This window comes from Centruroides sculpturatus, unplaced genomic scaffold (genome assembly GCF_000671375.1).
Source record: "Centruroides sculpturatus isolate CEXI.00-Female unplaced genomic scaffold, Cexi_2.0 scaffold317, whole genome shotgun sequence".
In the NCBI taxonomy this organism is placed as follows: domain Eukaryota; kingdom Metazoa; phylum Arthropoda; class Arachnida; order Scorpiones; family Buthidae; genus Centruroides; species Centruroides sculpturatus.
The window spans coordinates 537,325-554,549 of NW_019384610.1; the positions used below are offsets into that span (position 1 = coordinate 537,325).

Here is a 17,225-nt window from a genome sequence, read left to right on the forward strand (position 1 = left end):
TAGTGAGTAATCCAAAATTAATATACCTATTGATCGAAGAGCAATTCATAAATTAAGTTCGGGGAGGGACCCACTCGTAACTCCTTCCCAGTAACTTAAAGTTGCGCCCTAATTATATGTATATATATATTCTGTGCAAAAGTTAGGTACAGTAATGTTAAAAAATTTCCAGCAACGAGTTGCGATAAACTTTATAAAGTTTAAAATTATGTGTGGCGCCAATTATGTGATTTTATTTTAAAAACTTTTTATATTATTATTATAAAATGGCAAAAAGCTTAATTTAAGTAAAGAGATCAGTTTTTATAAAAAATTGCAAATGCTAATAACGAATAAAATTTTCATTAAGTTCGACCCCATTTGAGATATGAAAAGTGACTTCCTTTCCCTTGATCTTTACCAAAATTTAATAGTATCAATCTATTTAATACACAAACCTCCCTGCAAAATTTCAGACATTCTCAACAAAAGGCATAAGAGTTAAGCTTCAAAATGGACAAACAAAATCGTGCCCTTCACACATATATACAGCAAAAAGCCCAATTTTTGCATTCTCAAAATTTCAAGGTCCCCGAGTCCAAAAATGTAAAAGGTCTTAAAGGTCAACTTTTGACCGATCGCCATACTTTTCCTTTTTATCTATAATTGCCGAGAAAATAATAAAAAATTCATTATAATGTCACAGCATGATACATCATTAAAGAACAGTTTCATCATCATGAGCATCCGCAAAAAAATTTTCAAGAGGGTTAAGCTTGAAGACAAATTATTACACCCAATAAACTTTTATTTTACTTGTTTAATTTTTGGTTTTTCCCCAATTAGGTGATAGAATACAGTATTGCATCAAAGCATCACATGGTCGAGGATGTAAAGTTACTTATCTCAATCACTTTTACAAATTTAATTTATAGAATTTTTTACTCGATCCAGAAAACAAGTGCCTTCTTCCTCCTGTTGGCGCGCATGTTCATCACAAATGTTGCATGTTAATAATTTATTAAGTTATTTTCGACATCGATCAGTACATGAATTTACAGACTGGTGTGAGCTTAACAATTAAATTTTTTGTTTATCCATTGTAAATTACGAAATTTTTCGCAAACTTATTTCTTTCAAATGTAATAAAAATGCGTAAGTGAACACACGTGAAAAAAATCCGTTACCAACTGTTAATTAGGTGCGAACCAATGACATTCTGTTTGGGTTTATTCGTTTAGGACAACGCGACACATGGAGGAAGTGCCTCCCAGGAGGTCATGAAAAATTGGTCCCTATTTAGATGTTACAAACGTGAAGAAAATCCGGAAAACTCCATGTGGTCAGTCCTGGGACGTGGGTTCAGTGGTTCCATTCACTCGCCTGGATGGAACCTCTGAACCTACGACCGGTACATTTAAAAACTATTGAATAATGCATACAACATTGATAATAATTAATAAAAACATTTCCAAATTGAAAATGAAATATAAAATAAATTATAAAATGGAAATTCCATCAAATTTTATGCATTTCCTGAAAACAATTTCAATTTCATTATTATAAATAAAACATTCTTTCGAACCAATAAATTAACAAAACATTCTTAAATTCAATTTTCCGAATTTATTCTATTTGTCGATGCTTTTATCCAATTGATAACCTTCCATTCTAATGATGTATTTCCGTCCGTATTCTGTCAAATTAAATATATTAATTATCCCCATTCATTAATTAAAACTACATGAAAAGCTCTTTTATTAAGATCAATAATAATTAATCACTGTAATATACATCTATCAATCATTATACATCATCACAATTGCCCAGAATTGTGGTGGTGTTTTATAATCTATTTCTAGAGTTAAAGAGAAATGGCAACGAACGTTCTGAAATTTTACTTTACAGACATTTGTGGATGTCATCATTAAATTTTAATTAAAATACTCTTTAATGTGTGTTTCGACATTAAGGAATAAATGCTCCTGCATTCTTTTGTTTTTTTTTAAACTCTTTTCCCCCGTGGGCCCTAAGAAGGCCTTTTTTAGCAAGCCTATTCTGGGTTCGGTCAGGCCTCACAATGGGGTGGCTGGCTGGTTAGGGACCGGCCTCATCAAAATTCGTCCCATCAGTGTCAGAGTTCGTAAAATCACTGAATACTGGTCGCGGATTCGACCGTGTAGTTATAACGTGAAGAAAGCCCGGGAAAAACACTTAAATAGCATTCGGTTTCCCATAAAATATCTCCCTGGAGACAGAACCTACGAATTACGGCTGAACCTCGATATAACTCCCTCAATATATTTTGATTAAATTCAAATTCAGTTACACGTTTTTAGTGAGTAATTATATTCATTTTACACATTCAGATCCGTGCACAAAGTATGGAAAGATGTGTAAAGTGGAGAAACTGGGTATAACATAAAGGCTGTATCAAGCGATTTTTTGTTAATCTTTCTGCTCTGTGGGCACTCGGAAAGTCTTTTTTTTCCATACTCATCGTGAGTATGGAAAAATAGTTCACAATGGGACAAGTCGTTTGGTGAACAGGCCCAACATATTCGGTCAGGTCAATCATGAAAAATTCCAAAGGAATTGCTTGTCTAAATTTGATCCTGGGTTCCCAGAGCAGTAGATTGACACCAGAAGCTTTCACCTAGTACAAGCCAATTGACTCAAAAAGGTTGACCAAGATGAGTGAAGGATCAGAATCAATGTCTTAACTTAAAATTACCTGTAAAGAGTAAACATTGGTCAAGTTATTTTCCAGTAACAGATGAAAATTGGGGCTTAGGACCCCTAAGCTACCATACTCAGTCTCCATTTTCATCTATATAACATAGATATCTTACACATGTAATTTATATTTAGTACTATTTCAAATTAACAAAATATAATAATAATAATAATAATAATAATAATTAAAGTTAATTAAAACTCAGAGTATTTTTATTACTACTTTAGAAGGATATTTTGTACATAATTTGATTTTGTTGCATATCTCTAATAAAATATTTAAAATTACATTTTGCATCTTAAACTGATTGTAAACATTATATCTATATATAAAATTAATACATAAAATGTTAGAAAAATCTGATAAATTAATAAATATTCTAGATATTTATTCTGTCGAAGATGCCAAAGTGTCTTCGAAAGATGATAGGGCTTCGCTCTTGAAGGACAGCTGATTATTGGTGTCGTCCATAGGAGTTGCTAAAAAATGTCCACCGTTCAGGATTTGAATTTGATGAGTCTGTTGTATCTCCACGATTTGTTCCGGAGTGGCTTGTAATACTTGTATTTCTCCATGTGCTGTCTGTATCACCTTAGAGTATTTTATAATAATATTTAATATTCAAAAAAAGAATAAATTTCTCAATTGTTAAAATAATATATATTCTGCAAATATGTTTACAGAATATATATTTTATTTTTTATATTTTTATCACTGACATGTTTAATGTATAATAAAGTATTTGTTTATCAAAAACATTACTCTGCTTAATAAAACTGAGAATAAACTTAATTATAATTACTAAATTAAAATATCAGAATAAGATTAATGTACAAAAGCTAATTTTTTAAAGCACATATAAATGCACATTTAATCTGATTTTTCTTGAACACAGAGGAGTATCTATAAAGTAGTGTAACATATCTATCTTGGCAAATGTCATTGAGCAAATCTGCAAAATATCTACATTTCTTGAAGCAAATTACATTGGAAACGTTATTATTTTATATTGTACAGGTTTCAAGTGTTTTGAATAGCTGAATTACTTTCTACTAAATAGAAGTGTAATAGTAGTGTTTTAAAATGATATTTGCAAGTGACATGTATTATATAGAGCAGTGATTTTGAACCTTTTTCTAATTGCAAACCAGTAAAATTATGAATAATATAATGTGGACTGAGTAAATATTTGCAATTAGAAATTATGTTTATTTATTAAGCTTATATAGGGATACCTAGTTACTGTATATAACAAAGTATGTACAATATCTCTAGAGTACTAATTAATTTTCACCCATCACTAGTACAGTCAAATATTTTTCTGCAGATCAGTGAAATTTTTTCACAGACTGGCTCCAGTCTGTGGAGTGGCAGTTGAAAAACACTGATATAGAAGGCAGTGAAAATTGAAAATTGTTTCATGTAGTTCTCACAAAAATGCTTATCAATTATGATAGCGTGAGACTATACATAAGTCTGCATATCTGAGAGGCTATTGCTAAACTTCAGTGAACTATTCTGTTCATCCATCTTTCAACCTAGATCTTGCTCTTTCCACATAATTTTTCAATCTTTTCAAAGGTGCAATTCTTAAATTTACAAAATTTAAGAAAATCCTTAAAAAAGACAATACAAATAATGTTTCTTCCCTATTTATAAGAACTGTAAGACTAAATATCTGCATCCATAATTTCCCAGTATAATAAGTCCTGTTAATACATAGAAAGTACTAGTATACAAAATAAATTATAAATAGATAAAAAAAAAGGACAAAAAGGCATAATAATTAATTAATGTTTCTTCCCACTTGTCTTTTCACATGCACATGAGAAAAATAACAGTTCCACGTGGAGTTAACCTTTCATTTGAGGCTAGTCATCTGCCTTAATATGTAAAAATGTTAAAAAAAATCCCTCTGACAATGGCACAATATTAAAAGATAAATACATTGATAAAAAATTTTTGTCCTGGCAATTTTTTATCAAATGCAATTCATAGTAAGAAATTTGAGAACGATGAAGTCATTTCTGAAGTAAAGAGGTGGTTGCAACAGATTGCAGAATAGGATTACTGATACATATAGGCTCTCATGTTTTAATGACATATGAAGACAATAGATTTGAAAGATGACTACATAGAAAAATTGATTCATGGCAGCCAAATAATATGCTGTACTCAAAATTTAATAAAAAAATAAATCAAGAATAAGAAAAAAAATTTGCTGTGTTACTCTCTGAGCAATTACTGTATTTATTTTGTAAGCCACAGGCTTTGAAATTCATTATGGCACATGTTCAGAAGGACAAATAAATCACTTTTAAAAAAAACTTATATTTATTTCAGTGTAATTTCATTTTTCTTATATAACAAACTTTGTTTGACTTTCAATGTTACTTAATGATATGTCAGCATTTTTAAGGCATTTTATTACCTAAAAATAAAAAAATTATATTTTGTACATTCCTACAGAGTGCAGAAACAACTTTGCATCAAGCAAAATTTAACTAGTACATTGCAGAAGCAAGATCTCCAATGTAGTACAGTAGAGCCTTGAAAACTCGGCACTCGATAACCCGGCACTCCGGATAACTCGGCCACACCCTGGCAGGGCAAAAAAATCCTTAGTTAATTAATTTTCATTATAGACAGCTTTATGCCTCTATAAGAGCNTTTACAAATCAGACTTAAGATTAATCAGACAAATCAGATTAAAGGAAAGTCAATTTGACCATATAATAATAATAATAATAATAATAATAATAATATATATCAATTATATAATAGCATTCTGATAAACCTATAGATATTTTAACAAGCTTAACTAAAATTTTCTCCATTTATGTAAGCTAATAATACATAGGATGCAATAAAATAGTTTAAAAACTATTACTTTTTAATAAAATAATAAGTTAATTTATTGTTAAATAAAAAATTATATATTTTCCAATTTGTCCTTCAAGAATATGAATACTTGAAAAGTTCCCATTTTGGGAGAAACCCCAACCCTGTCTTCAGTATCACTTATTTAATTTTCCACAGGAACAGACAAGATCCCAAATATTTTCAATTTTTGTTTTCTTAAATAAAAATCTGCAGTCAGTGAAAATGAAAACAATGATTTGTTAATCTGTTGTATTTAAGTTAATTTTATATAAAAACAAGTAAAATGGCAAAACCGTATTTGGGACAAGACTATGCCTTGGAGACTCACTACTAAGCAGAATCACTTTGACACTCAAAGCGGGTCTCATTCTCATTCTCCAATCTTCTTTGGTATTGCTGCTTTTGAGTGCTATCATTCAAACTTCACTGGCCACGACCACAAGGTCGTCCACGATGCCTTTTCGATGAAATTAACCTATCCAATTTCAAAATTTCTCTCTGTTGCATGTTGGCCCGGGTTGAATTTTTGTCGATGCATAATGAAAATTTCCCGTTTTTTGATAAAAATAATCGTGGCTATTGTATTGTCCGAAATTATTTTTTTTATTTTGCACAAACAATATACAGTTTAACCCGATTATAACGTCATTGGATATAACGACAACCCTAATATAATGTCAAATTTTTATCGGTCCCACGATTTTACTATACTAGATAATGTTAAAAAAACCCACTTGTAACAACATAAAACCGTTTTAACATCATATTTGAAGCACTCCCAAATTTACAAAATTAGATTACAAATTTTATTTAACATAGAAGAAACTACGTGTTCAGTCCTAAGGTCAGAGTTCACTTCTTAGAATGACTGTGGGTGGTACTCTCTCCCACCTGACTTTGGTGGGGTGAGATGCCTGTTTTGCCTGTTTGTAGAAGAGGGTTGCCATTTTGTATTTTATTTTGACTCGGTTCTCGGTCCCCCAACTACCTACAGGTCTGGATTTTTATGTGCAAATGATTTGGGCACCTAATACTCTGTGCCAAATATCAACTCTCGACATGTACTACTTCATACCTCTATGCTGGTAACATAAAACAGCAGTACAATTTTATAAACAAGACATAGTCTTGTCAAAAAAGCTATATTAAAACTCAAAAGTCAAAATTAACAGTTTCATTTCTTAAAATTTAGTATATTATTTTTACTTTTTGTTTTATTTTATCAGTTTATTTATATATAAAAATAAATAAAGCAAGTTAAATAATAAATATTAAATAAGATTATTAACTAAATAATTTGTAGTAGGTAATTAAGTTCACTAACAAGGGGACCTTATGATCTTGGAAATTCAGTTCGGGATGAGACTTCATAGGTTAGTAGTATACCTCAAGGGTGTCCACCCAGAAGAATTGTAAAACGCACTAGCCAGAAGATTCTGAGAAAAAGGGCTCTAAAATTTTAAGCGCATCTCATATACTGGTCGATTTTACATTATAGGAGCACAGCGAAATGGCTGAGTCTGTAGTGAACTCACTTGCCATGCAGGCAATCTAGATTCGATTCTCTCTTTAGCTAACTTTTTTTCTAACTTTTTTTTTAATTGTTTTAAAAATTATAACAACTTTTAAATAAAGTTAATGACCTAAAAATATTATCAATTAAATTTAATTGATAATATTTTTAGGTCATTAACTTTATTTAAAAGTTGTTATATTTCATAAAACAATTAAAAAAAAAGTTAGCTAAAGAGAGAATCGAATCTAGATTGCCTGCATGGCAAGTGAGTTCACTACAGACTCAGCCATTTCGCTGTGCTCCTATAATGTAAAATCGACCAGTATATGAGATGCGCTTAAAATTTTAGAGCCCTTTTTCTCAGAATCTTCTGGCTAGTGCGTTTTACAATTCTTCTGGGTGGACACCCTTGAGGTATACTACTAACCTATGAAGTCTCATCCCGAACTGAATTTCCAAGATCATAAGGTCCCCTTGTTAGTGAACTTAATTACCTACTACAAATTATTTAGTTAATAATCTTATTTAATATTTATTATTTAACTTGCTTTATTTATTTTTATATATAAATAAACTGATAAAATAAAACAAAAAGTAAAAATAATATACTAAATTTTAAGAAATGAAACTGTTAATTTTGACTTTTGAGTTTTAATATAGCTTTTTTGACAAGACTATGTCTTGTTTATAAAATTGTACTGCTGTTTTATGTTACCAGCATAGAGGTATGAAGTAGTACATGTCGAGAGTTGATATTTGGCACAGAGTATTAGGTGCCCAAATCATTTGCACATAAAAATCCAGACCTGTAGGTAGTTGGGGGACCGAGAACCGAGTCAAAATAAAATACAAAATGGCAACCCTCTTCTACAAACAGGCAAAACAGGCATCTCACCCCACCAAAGTCAGGTGGGAGAGAGTACCACCCACAGTCATTCTAAGAAGTGAACTCTGACCTTAGGACTGAACACGTAGTTTCTTCTATGTTAAATAAAATTTGTAATCTAATTTTGTAAATTTGGGAGTGCTTCAAATATGATGTNAGAAGCGGCACGCATGGAGAAAAATTTCAACATGGGATAGATTAATATATTTTTTTTGTACATAACCGGTTATCCGAAAAATAAGTTATCCAAACAACCTCAGTCCCCAATTGATTCGGATAAACGACGCTCTACTGTATTTCATTTTATTTAAAAATTTTAAAAGCATTCCTCTAATTTTAAAAGATTTTAATAAACAAAATAATATTAAATAAAATCACTGCAAGTTATGACGAATATTTAAATCATATATGGAATACAATCATTCAAATATTAAAAATATAAATTTTGAAATTCATAATGTTACTCTTATTATGTAGTCCAATAGCCAATTAACCAAAATGAACATTTAAAATTATTTTAAGAACAAGTTTGATACAACTACATGAATCAAATATTACAAAATGGTTCCAATAAAGCAATATAATGACAAATAATAACATGCAACTCTTCTAAAGCAATATCAATCATTTTTAAAATAAAATTTTATATTTTAGGTTTAGAAAAGGTGAGACCTAAAATAAACTGCTTGATGCAGGCAGTAAATTTGCAGTGAGTCAAATGATATAGGGAATGAATATCCAATAAAGATGTTGGCAGACTACACTTTATAAATGGGTGTGAATGCAGCACACTCAGAAATATCTTATCTGTCAAACTAATTCCAACAATCAAGGAAGAATTTGGTGGCAGCACAAAATATAGCATCTTCCTGTATGACTCTGCACCTTGACATTACACAAATATGATAACATATAATGTGTGTACAAGCCAACCAGTACTGTTTGTCATTGGGTTAGAAGGCTATAATACTAATAAATTATGAAATAATTCAGTACTAGAGGGAGGCGCCTAATGCCTCCCTCTAGTATCAGGTTATAGTGATGTTTGTTTATATAACGTGTCCTTTCTCTATGTTTTGTAAGCATCATTGGCACTTTAATTGACAGACAAATTATTGTTTAGGTAAAAAATTCATACAAGGGGACAGTTCTAATCTTAATCTTATTGAAATTGTCAGCATATTCTGGACACAAAGAAAGGATCTGAAAGTAAATAGCAACTGCAGAAGTATATTAAAAAAGTTTGTTACTACAAGGTTTAGTTCGTCAAGTATTTTAAAAAAAGCATTTCAAACTACTCAAATACTTGAAGTACAATCTTGCAAAACTGTTATTAAGACTTGAGATAGCCCTATGAAGTGTTCAGATTCTATTCAATGAGAAAATTTATATTATGTTTTTCAGGACTACTTTGTAAATTATTTTCTACTTCCATAATTGGAAAGGGAAAGTTCTTGTGAAGTACTCATTAACAATATTGGTGAGGATATGGTGTGAAATAATACAAGTCCAGTGTAGCATTATTAGCAGTAGATTGCATATTTTTGATTTATTCTTGATTTCTTCTCCGTACATATGTAAAATAATGCTTAAATATGCTACTTTGCATATCTGTTAAAAGCTTTTTGGTATATATAATAGGATAATGGAAAATCCATGGTTGCATAGTATACATGAAAACATCATTGTGTCCTATATTAATTAATGCTGTTTTTGCAATTTATGCATATCATTGCATTTTAATATTTTAGTATGTTATAAATCTAATTTGATATTCTAGAATTCCTGTTGGTATAAAGTATAAAATTACAGTTAAGACAATCTAATGTTGAAATAAGTGTTGTGTATTATTGTATTGCATTTCAAGATTCATTTTAAATCATTTTATTTTTATGCAATTTACTGCCTAATCTAATTTTTTATTGCATTCTAAATGATATAAATTTGTATTGTACTTGTAAAATAATTTTCAAATTTTATGAAAATGAAAGTATTTTTCAAACTATTAGAAGAGAGAAAATTTTGATGATTGTATTTCATATAAAACTTACTTTCTTGCATTATATTATGAAATGTATACTATAAATATATGATTCTAATAACAACATACAACGAATTCCATATATCATTAATGGATCAAGTTGTTTCTTTTTATGTTTTCCTGTTCCTGATATATTAGAACATGCTTGAGTTTCTCTATCAAATAAATAATCTAGCAGGGTTAATGCCATTTTCTCAGCAGTATGACAGGTCGTATTAATATGAAATAAGTCTCTGCAAAGAGAATATAGACTTTTTAAAAAAATTGTCATAGATAACAATAAATTTTAATTGAGAAATTACAGACGTAGGAGAAATATGTGTCCGCACTTTCATGTCTGGATTTGATTCATCTCCAAGCCAAGAACCATTCGGATAGTCAGCTAAGAATATAAAATTATGTTTAATTTGCCATTATGCTCATTCACTGTTAATATGAACAATTATATAGTCATACCTTCAGAATTCAAAGTTATTAATGTAAAATTTGAACCAACAGAAACAGAAGTTGATCCATTATCTACAGAATTAATGCTTTCTGAAGATGCTGAATAATTAAGTTTATATTAACAGATTAACATTTTTAATAACATGATATAATTAAAAAAATAAATAAATAAACAGGAGTACTTACTTGAAGAACTGAAAAAAAAAAAAAAAAACAATATTACATACTTTTAATTTGTATGAATTTTATATATTAATAACAAATTAAACAATTTGTAAAATTTTTAATAAATAAAAATTGTAAAAAATCATGACAGATACCTGAGGAAAGGACGATTATTTGATTCTTTCATAAGTGAAGAGAGCATTTCAACCTTTTCTTCTAAAGTTTGACAGAATTCATTAATGCTATCTAATCTCCTCTCAATTGCATCTAATCGTTCACATACAACTTGATTGAAATTCAATAATAATCTCTGCAATAATTTTTCATACTTCTATTATTAAACTATTCTTAAAAATTATTAAAATCTATTATTAANACTTTTCCTTTGTTTAAGGGTATTTGGGCAGTTTATTCTCTGTTGTATTCTCAAGCAAACAATACATACAAGTACAGTACAATATTTTCTGAGGAAACACGCATACTTATCCTTTTTTAACCCCATTCCCAATAACCCGGCATTTTCACAAACTCGGCCACCCTTCGGTCCACATTAGGCCGAGTTTTTGAGGCTCTACTGTATTTAAAAACAAGTGTTTGAGAGAATAGGCAATTGACAATGAACTGTTCAATAGAGCAATCAAAATGCATCCTCAACCTCCTCCTCATGAGGCCAATCCTATCCTGGCTCCTATGAAAGACAGTTGCATATTAATTATATAATGAGCCTCAAAATTAGTACATAACATTTTTTTAATTAAAATATTCAAATGGTAAGTTTTTGGACATTATTCATAATGAGTGAGAAGAAACTTGAGCTTTCTCTGCATGACCTTGGGCACTTACAACAAGAACAAAATTATGCTTCTGAAGGGTTACGTTTTGAAAACTAAACTGTTTTCCACAAAAATGCTATTATTTGAAAACAAACTAAACTATAACCCTAGAATCTGCTTCCTTTACACAGATGACTGTCTTTGTGCACGAGGCCTTACAGAAATGCCTCATAGTTCCCCACACATTTTTGTTGATGTCCAACTACTTTGAGTATTTTAACCAAACAAAGCACGTTTTGTTGTAATTTTGAGATGTTTTACCACTCTGATTTAAACTGTGCTGCTATCTTTCATAAAAGCTAAGAGGGTTTGGCACCATGAGAAGGTGGAGATGCATGTTGACTATATATGTTGTTAAATAGCTCACTACAGTTACTTATAATCTCATGCACTTATATTTAATTAATATGTAGCAGAAGCAAGATATACAATGTTTTTGTCCACCATGTACAGACATAGACCTTACTTTCATATGGATAACTTTATAAACTTCAAAATTTACTATTAATGAAACTACTGTACTTTGAAGTGAAAAAATTATAAGTATGGAAAAAAATTAGAATAGACAGAATCAGAGTTCAGGTTTGTTATTACTTATTAGTTATTTTGAAATGTCATGAGAAATATTATGTTTAGAAACTCAAACAATTTTTAAAGAACATAAAATCAGAATTCAAAATTAAAGAAATTTTTAAAAATCATTTGAGAAAAACAGTTTGATCTTAATTTTTTATGTCAGTGCATTAATACTTAATAATGTTGTAAAATAGCAGAAAAAAGAAGTTTTTCATAAAGATTATTTTATTCAATTAAATAGTAGGTCTAAATCAATTACATGTTATATAATTATCAACATTCTACATATTAACTAATTTGTAAAATTAATTAGTTAATCACATAATTACTATTTGCAGCAAGTAATTTATCTGTATTAATTTTAATAAAATAAAATGAGTATCCTTGATATATTTTCGAAGTTTTCAGAAATTTGAAATCTGTAAATAATTTCATTTATATGTTTTCTAATTAACATTAAAAAATTTAGCATAAAAAATAAATAAAAAAATACCTGTATATCTGGTATAATTTGTTGTAAATTTTGTTGATCTTCAGATTGCAAAGAAAATTGTAAACAATGTGATGGTAATTGCATTGATTCTCCATTAGATAATTCTTCGTTACTGCAAAATGTTTCCTCAGGAACTGACTTATCCATTGAACTATCAATAGAATCTGGTGATGGGGATAATGCTTGACCCTTAAATAATAAATTTCTCATAAACTTTGGTCTATGTTTTTCATCAATATGTTAGAAAGTAAAATTAAATGTTTGTTGTGTTAGTTAGCAAACAAATCAAATGAAAACATTGCATATTACGAACTCTACCTTTGAAAGAAGAGGCAATCCTTTTTGCTTTCTTCTAAATGCAGTACGACACTTGGAATCAAGATTCTGTTTAATTCTGTTCCATTCATAATTGCTTAAATTAAATTTATGCATGAGATGACCTAAAAAGTAACAGCAATTCAGTTTCTGGTGATAAAATTTTAAAATATTCATAAAAATGTTAACACTTATTAAAGATTCCAATTTTATAAATAAAACCACCAATTGAAATTGCTGAAATATTTCATAATTTTGCAAATTACTCTTAACTAATAAATATCATAAGTTTCAAGATTCAAACAATAACTTAAGATTTTGGGATAACAAAAGTTTACTCTTACGTGTACTAGGATATTACTTTAATTTTATCAAATATACATTTCTTTTTAGCTATTAAAAACTTTCAAATTAATTCCTAGATTTTATAAATTTTCATAATTTTAACTGAATAATTTATACAATAATTTAATAATAATAAACAAAAATTAACAAAATCTATATTGTTAAATACAGTATAAATTAGACAGGCATACTAGAACTTAGAGATCTGTGAATACTCAAAAACTAGAACATATTGAAATATTTTTTAAAGAATCATTTATTGAATTGTCATGATTTGTTCTATTTAAAACTTTTAAAATATATAATATACCTTATAATGTATAAACTAATAGGAAAAAGAGAAAAACATACATAGAACTATATTTTCAGTTTATACTATTCATTTTAACATACTAATACAATTGTAACACTTTTCTTTCACTTATGTACAGTACATATTATGATGATGATAAAGTAAATGCTTTATGACGATGTGTTCAAATGTTTTAAATACTATATAATGTAATATAATGTAAGAATGTAAAAATTCTTAGATTGCAACTGCTTTATCATCAGAAAATCTTTGAGTTATAAATGCAGACACTTCCTGTTATATTTAGTTGATAATACGAGGGTCATTCTAAAAGTAAAGAACATTTGTTTCTCTAGATATTTTTATTTAAGATAATGAAACAAAACTTATTTTATAACAAATATGATATCTTAGCTATTTTTCTACATAGCTGCCATACAAATTTAAACATTTGTCATAGTGTATCACAAGCTTTTCTATGCCTTCTGCATACTAAGTTACCACTAAGTTCTTGAACCAGTCATTAACAGCCTCTTTCAGTTCATTGTCACTTCCATAGTGATTCCCGGCCAAAAAATCCTTCAATTTTGGGAAAAGATGGGAATCACTCGGAGCCAAGTCCAGGCTATAAAAAGGATGTTCAAAACCTTCCCATTTAAACTGCTGAAGCAAGTTCTTCGTCAATGCAGCAGCATGCGGACATGTGTTATCCTGAAGAAGCACAATGCCTCTGGACAACAATCCCTGCCGTTTGTTTCAAATTGAAGCTTCATTCATCATATTACCATAAACCTCAGTTATCTGTCTGTAAATTTCGATAGGGCAAACTTTTTTTTTTGCATTCAAAAAGCATATTACACTACGAACTTCACACTTGGCGAAATCTTTAATTTTGTCACACATTTCAAAGTCACACTGTAAACAGTAAACGATTGCTGTGGCTTGTTGTTAGCAACAGATTGATGCAAAAAATGGGAAGGTCCATGACATGGCAGTGGGGGGTGGTGGGAGAACTACATGGTTTATGAGATCAAAAAGTTCTTTTCTTTCAGAATGACCCTCGTAATAACATATTAAGAATTAGATGACTGTTTATAATTATAATTATGACTTAAATGTTTATAATTGTGTGTGTTTTTTTAATTATTATGGACAAACAGATCAAACTTTATAAACTCAATGTTATTTAAGGTATAACATGTGTGTGTTAAGTACAGGGTGGGAAAGAGTCACTTAACACCCCTGTTACAGAATATAGATTGTACCAAAGAATGTATCAATACAGTACATTTAGCATATCATGCAACATGCACAACTCTAACTGTTCGAGGTAAGTCAATAAAATCTTTCAGCAATCAATTCCATGTGAAATTCTGATTCTAAATGATGTGCCACATGCCCCCCTTCCCATTTACAGTTCTGAAGTTGCATTCAATATGGTCACCATCAAGGTAGCGACCCACACATCAATCTGTTTTCCCATGGTCTAATGTGTTCCCGACATGAGATATTACCTTTTGGTACATTCTATATTCTGTAGTAGAGGGGTGTTAGGTAACTTTCTTTCTCATCCTGTTCCTTCAGAGGTTAAGTAACATTCAACAATCAATTCTGTACAAAATTTACATGACTTTAAAAATTTATTGAAAATTAATCAATTTGATTTTCAAATTTCTGAACTGTGTATTAATAGAAGAATTAAATAGAATTCTAATGAAAAACTGTTTCGTTCTAACTATTCCTATTTTTAAGAATTTTTGATAGAGGATTTTCCCATAGAAAAAGTATTAAAAAAATCAAACCATTTGCTGGAAATGTGCATAACCAAAGAGTTTACAAATCAGACTTAAGATTAATCAGACAAATCAGATTAAAGGAAAGTCAATTTGACCATATAATAATAATAATAATAATAATAATAATAATATATATCAATTATATAATAGCATTCTGATAAACCTATAGATATTTTAACAAGCTTAACTAAAATTTTCTCCATTTATGTAAGCTAATAATACATAGGATGCAATAAAATAGTTTAAAAACTATTACTTTTTAATAAAATAATAAGTTAATTTATTGTTAAATAAAAAATTATATATTTTCCAATTTGTCCTTCAAGAATATGAATACTTGAAAAGTTCCCATTTTGGGAGAAACCCCAACCCTGTCTTCAGTATCACTTATTTAATTTTCCACAGGAACAGACAAGATCCCAAATATTTTCAATTTTTGTTTTCTTAAATAAAAATCTGCAGTCAGTGAAAATGAAAACAATGATTTGTTAATCTGTTGTATTTAAGTTAATTTTATATAAAAACAAGTAAAATGGCAAAACCGTATTTGGGACAAGACTATGCCTTGGAGACTCACTACTAAGCAGAATCACTTTGACACTCAAAGCGGGTCTCATTCTCATTCTCCAATCTTCTTTGGTATTGCTGCTTTTGAGTGCTATCATTCAAACTTCACTGGCCACGACCACAAGGTCGTCCACGATGCCTTTTCGATGAAATTAACCTATCCAATTTCAAAATTTCTCTCTGTTGCATGTTGGCCCGGGTTGAATTTTTGTCGATGCATAATGAAAATTTCCCGTTTTTTGATAAAAATAATCGTGGCTATTGTATTGTCCGAAATTATTTTTTTTATTTTGCACAAACAATATACAGTTTAACCCGATTATAACGTCATTGGATATAACGACAACCCTAATATAATGTCAAATTTTTATCGGTCCCACGATTTTACTATACTAGATAATGTTAAAAAAACCCACTTGTAACAACATAAAACCGTTTTAACATCATATTTGAAGCACTCCCAAATTTACAAAATTAGATTACAAATTTTATTTAACATAGAAGAAACTACGTGTTCAGTCCTAAGGTCAGAGTTCACTTCTTAGAATGACTGTGGGTGGTACTCTCTCCCACCTGACTTTGGTGGGGTGAGATGCCTGTTTTGCCTGTTTGTAGAAGAGGGTTGCCATTTTGTATTTTATTTTGACTCGGTTCTCGGTCCCCCAACTACCTACAGGTCTGGATTTTTATGTGCAAATGATTTGGGCACCTAATACTCTGTGCCAAATATCAACTCTCGACATGTACTACTTCATACCTCTATGCTGGTAACATAAAACAGCAGTACAATTTTATAAACAAGACATAGTCTTGTCAAAAAAGCTATATTAAAACTCAAAAGTCAAAATTAACAGTTTCATTTCTTAAAATTTAGTATATTATTTTTACTTTTTGTTTTATTTTATCAGTTTATTTATATATAAAAATAAATAAAGCAAGTTAAATAATAAATATTAAATAAGATTATTAACTAAATAATTTGTAGTAGGTAATTAAGTTCACTAACAAGGGGACCTTATGATCTTGGAAATTCAGTTCGGGATGAGACTTCATAGGTTAGTAGTATACCTCAAGGGTGTCCACCCAGAAGAATTGTAAAACGCACTAGCCAGAAGATTCTGAGAAAAAGGGCTCTAAAATTTTAAGCGCATCTCATATACTGGTCGATTTTACATTATAGGAGCACAGCGAAATGGCTGAGTCTGTAGTGAACTCACTTGCCATGCAGGCAATCTAGATTCGATTCTCTCTTTAGCTAACTTTTTTTTTAATTGTTTTATGAAATATAACAACTTTTAAATAAAGTTAATGACCTAAAAATATTATCAATTAAATTTAATTGATAATATTTTTA

At 29.5% G+C, this 17,225-nt stretch overlaps 2 protein-coding genes across 2 annotated transcripts; both read right to left on the reverse strand.

The window, feature by feature from the left end:
* Positions 1 to 2,922: 2,922 nt before the first annotated feature.
* Positions 2,923 to 11,959, reverse strand: LOC111625245 (protein BANP-like). The gene is made up of 8 exons (XM_023368341.1): positions 11,954 to 11,959; positions 10,810 to 10,982; positions 10,676 to 10,683; positions 10,499 to 10,588; positions 10,349 to 10,424; positions 10,112 to 10,275; positions 3,479 to 3,492; positions 2,923 to 3,307 (listed from the first exon to the last, which is right to left on the reverse strand). The coding sequence occupies exons 1-8, from the start codon at positions 11,957 to 11,959 to the stop codon at positions 3,104 to 3,106; spliced, it is 735 nt and encodes a 244-aa protein (XP_023224109.1). The 3' UTR covers positions 2,923 to 3,103.
* Positions 11,960 to 12,308: 349 nt separating this feature from the next.
* LOC111625232 (protein BANP-like) lies at positions 12,309 to 13,019 on the reverse strand. Its single transcript, XM_023368322.1, has 3 exons — positions 12,875 to 13,019; positions 12,557 to 12,745; positions 12,309 to 12,482 (listed from the first exon to the last, which is right to left on the reverse strand). Exons 1-3 carry the CDS (start codon positions 12,986 to 12,988, stop codon positions 12,468 to 12,470), a joined length of 318 nt encoding a protein of 105 aa, XP_023224090.1. The 5' UTR covers positions 12,989 to 13,019; the 3' UTR covers positions 12,309 to 12,467.
* Between the last annotated feature and the right edge of the window lie 4,206 nt (positions 13,020 to 17,225).

What these genes read in the sequence shown, in the direction of transcription:
- LOC111625245 (XM_023368341.1), bottom strand. An exon ending in AATAACTTTGAATTCTGAAG is followed by an intron (nt 10,425 to 10,498) that starts GTATGACTATAT and finishes TTATATTCTTAG; the next exon opens with CTGACTATCCGAATGGTTCT. An exon ending in CGGACACATATTTCTCCTAC is followed by an intron (nt 10,276 to 10,348) that starts GTCTGTAATTTC and finishes TTCTCTTTGCAG; the next exon opens with AGACTTATTTCATATTAATA.
- LOC111625232 (XM_023368322.1), bottom strand. Translation starts at nt 12,988, where the DNA reads ATGCATAAATTTAATTTAAGCAATTATGAATGGAACAGAATTAAACAG. An exon ending in GATTGCCTCTTCTTTCAAAG is followed by an intron (nt 12,746 to 12,874) that starts GTAGAGTTCGTA and finishes TTATTATTTAAG; the next exon opens with GGTCAAGCATTATCCCCATC.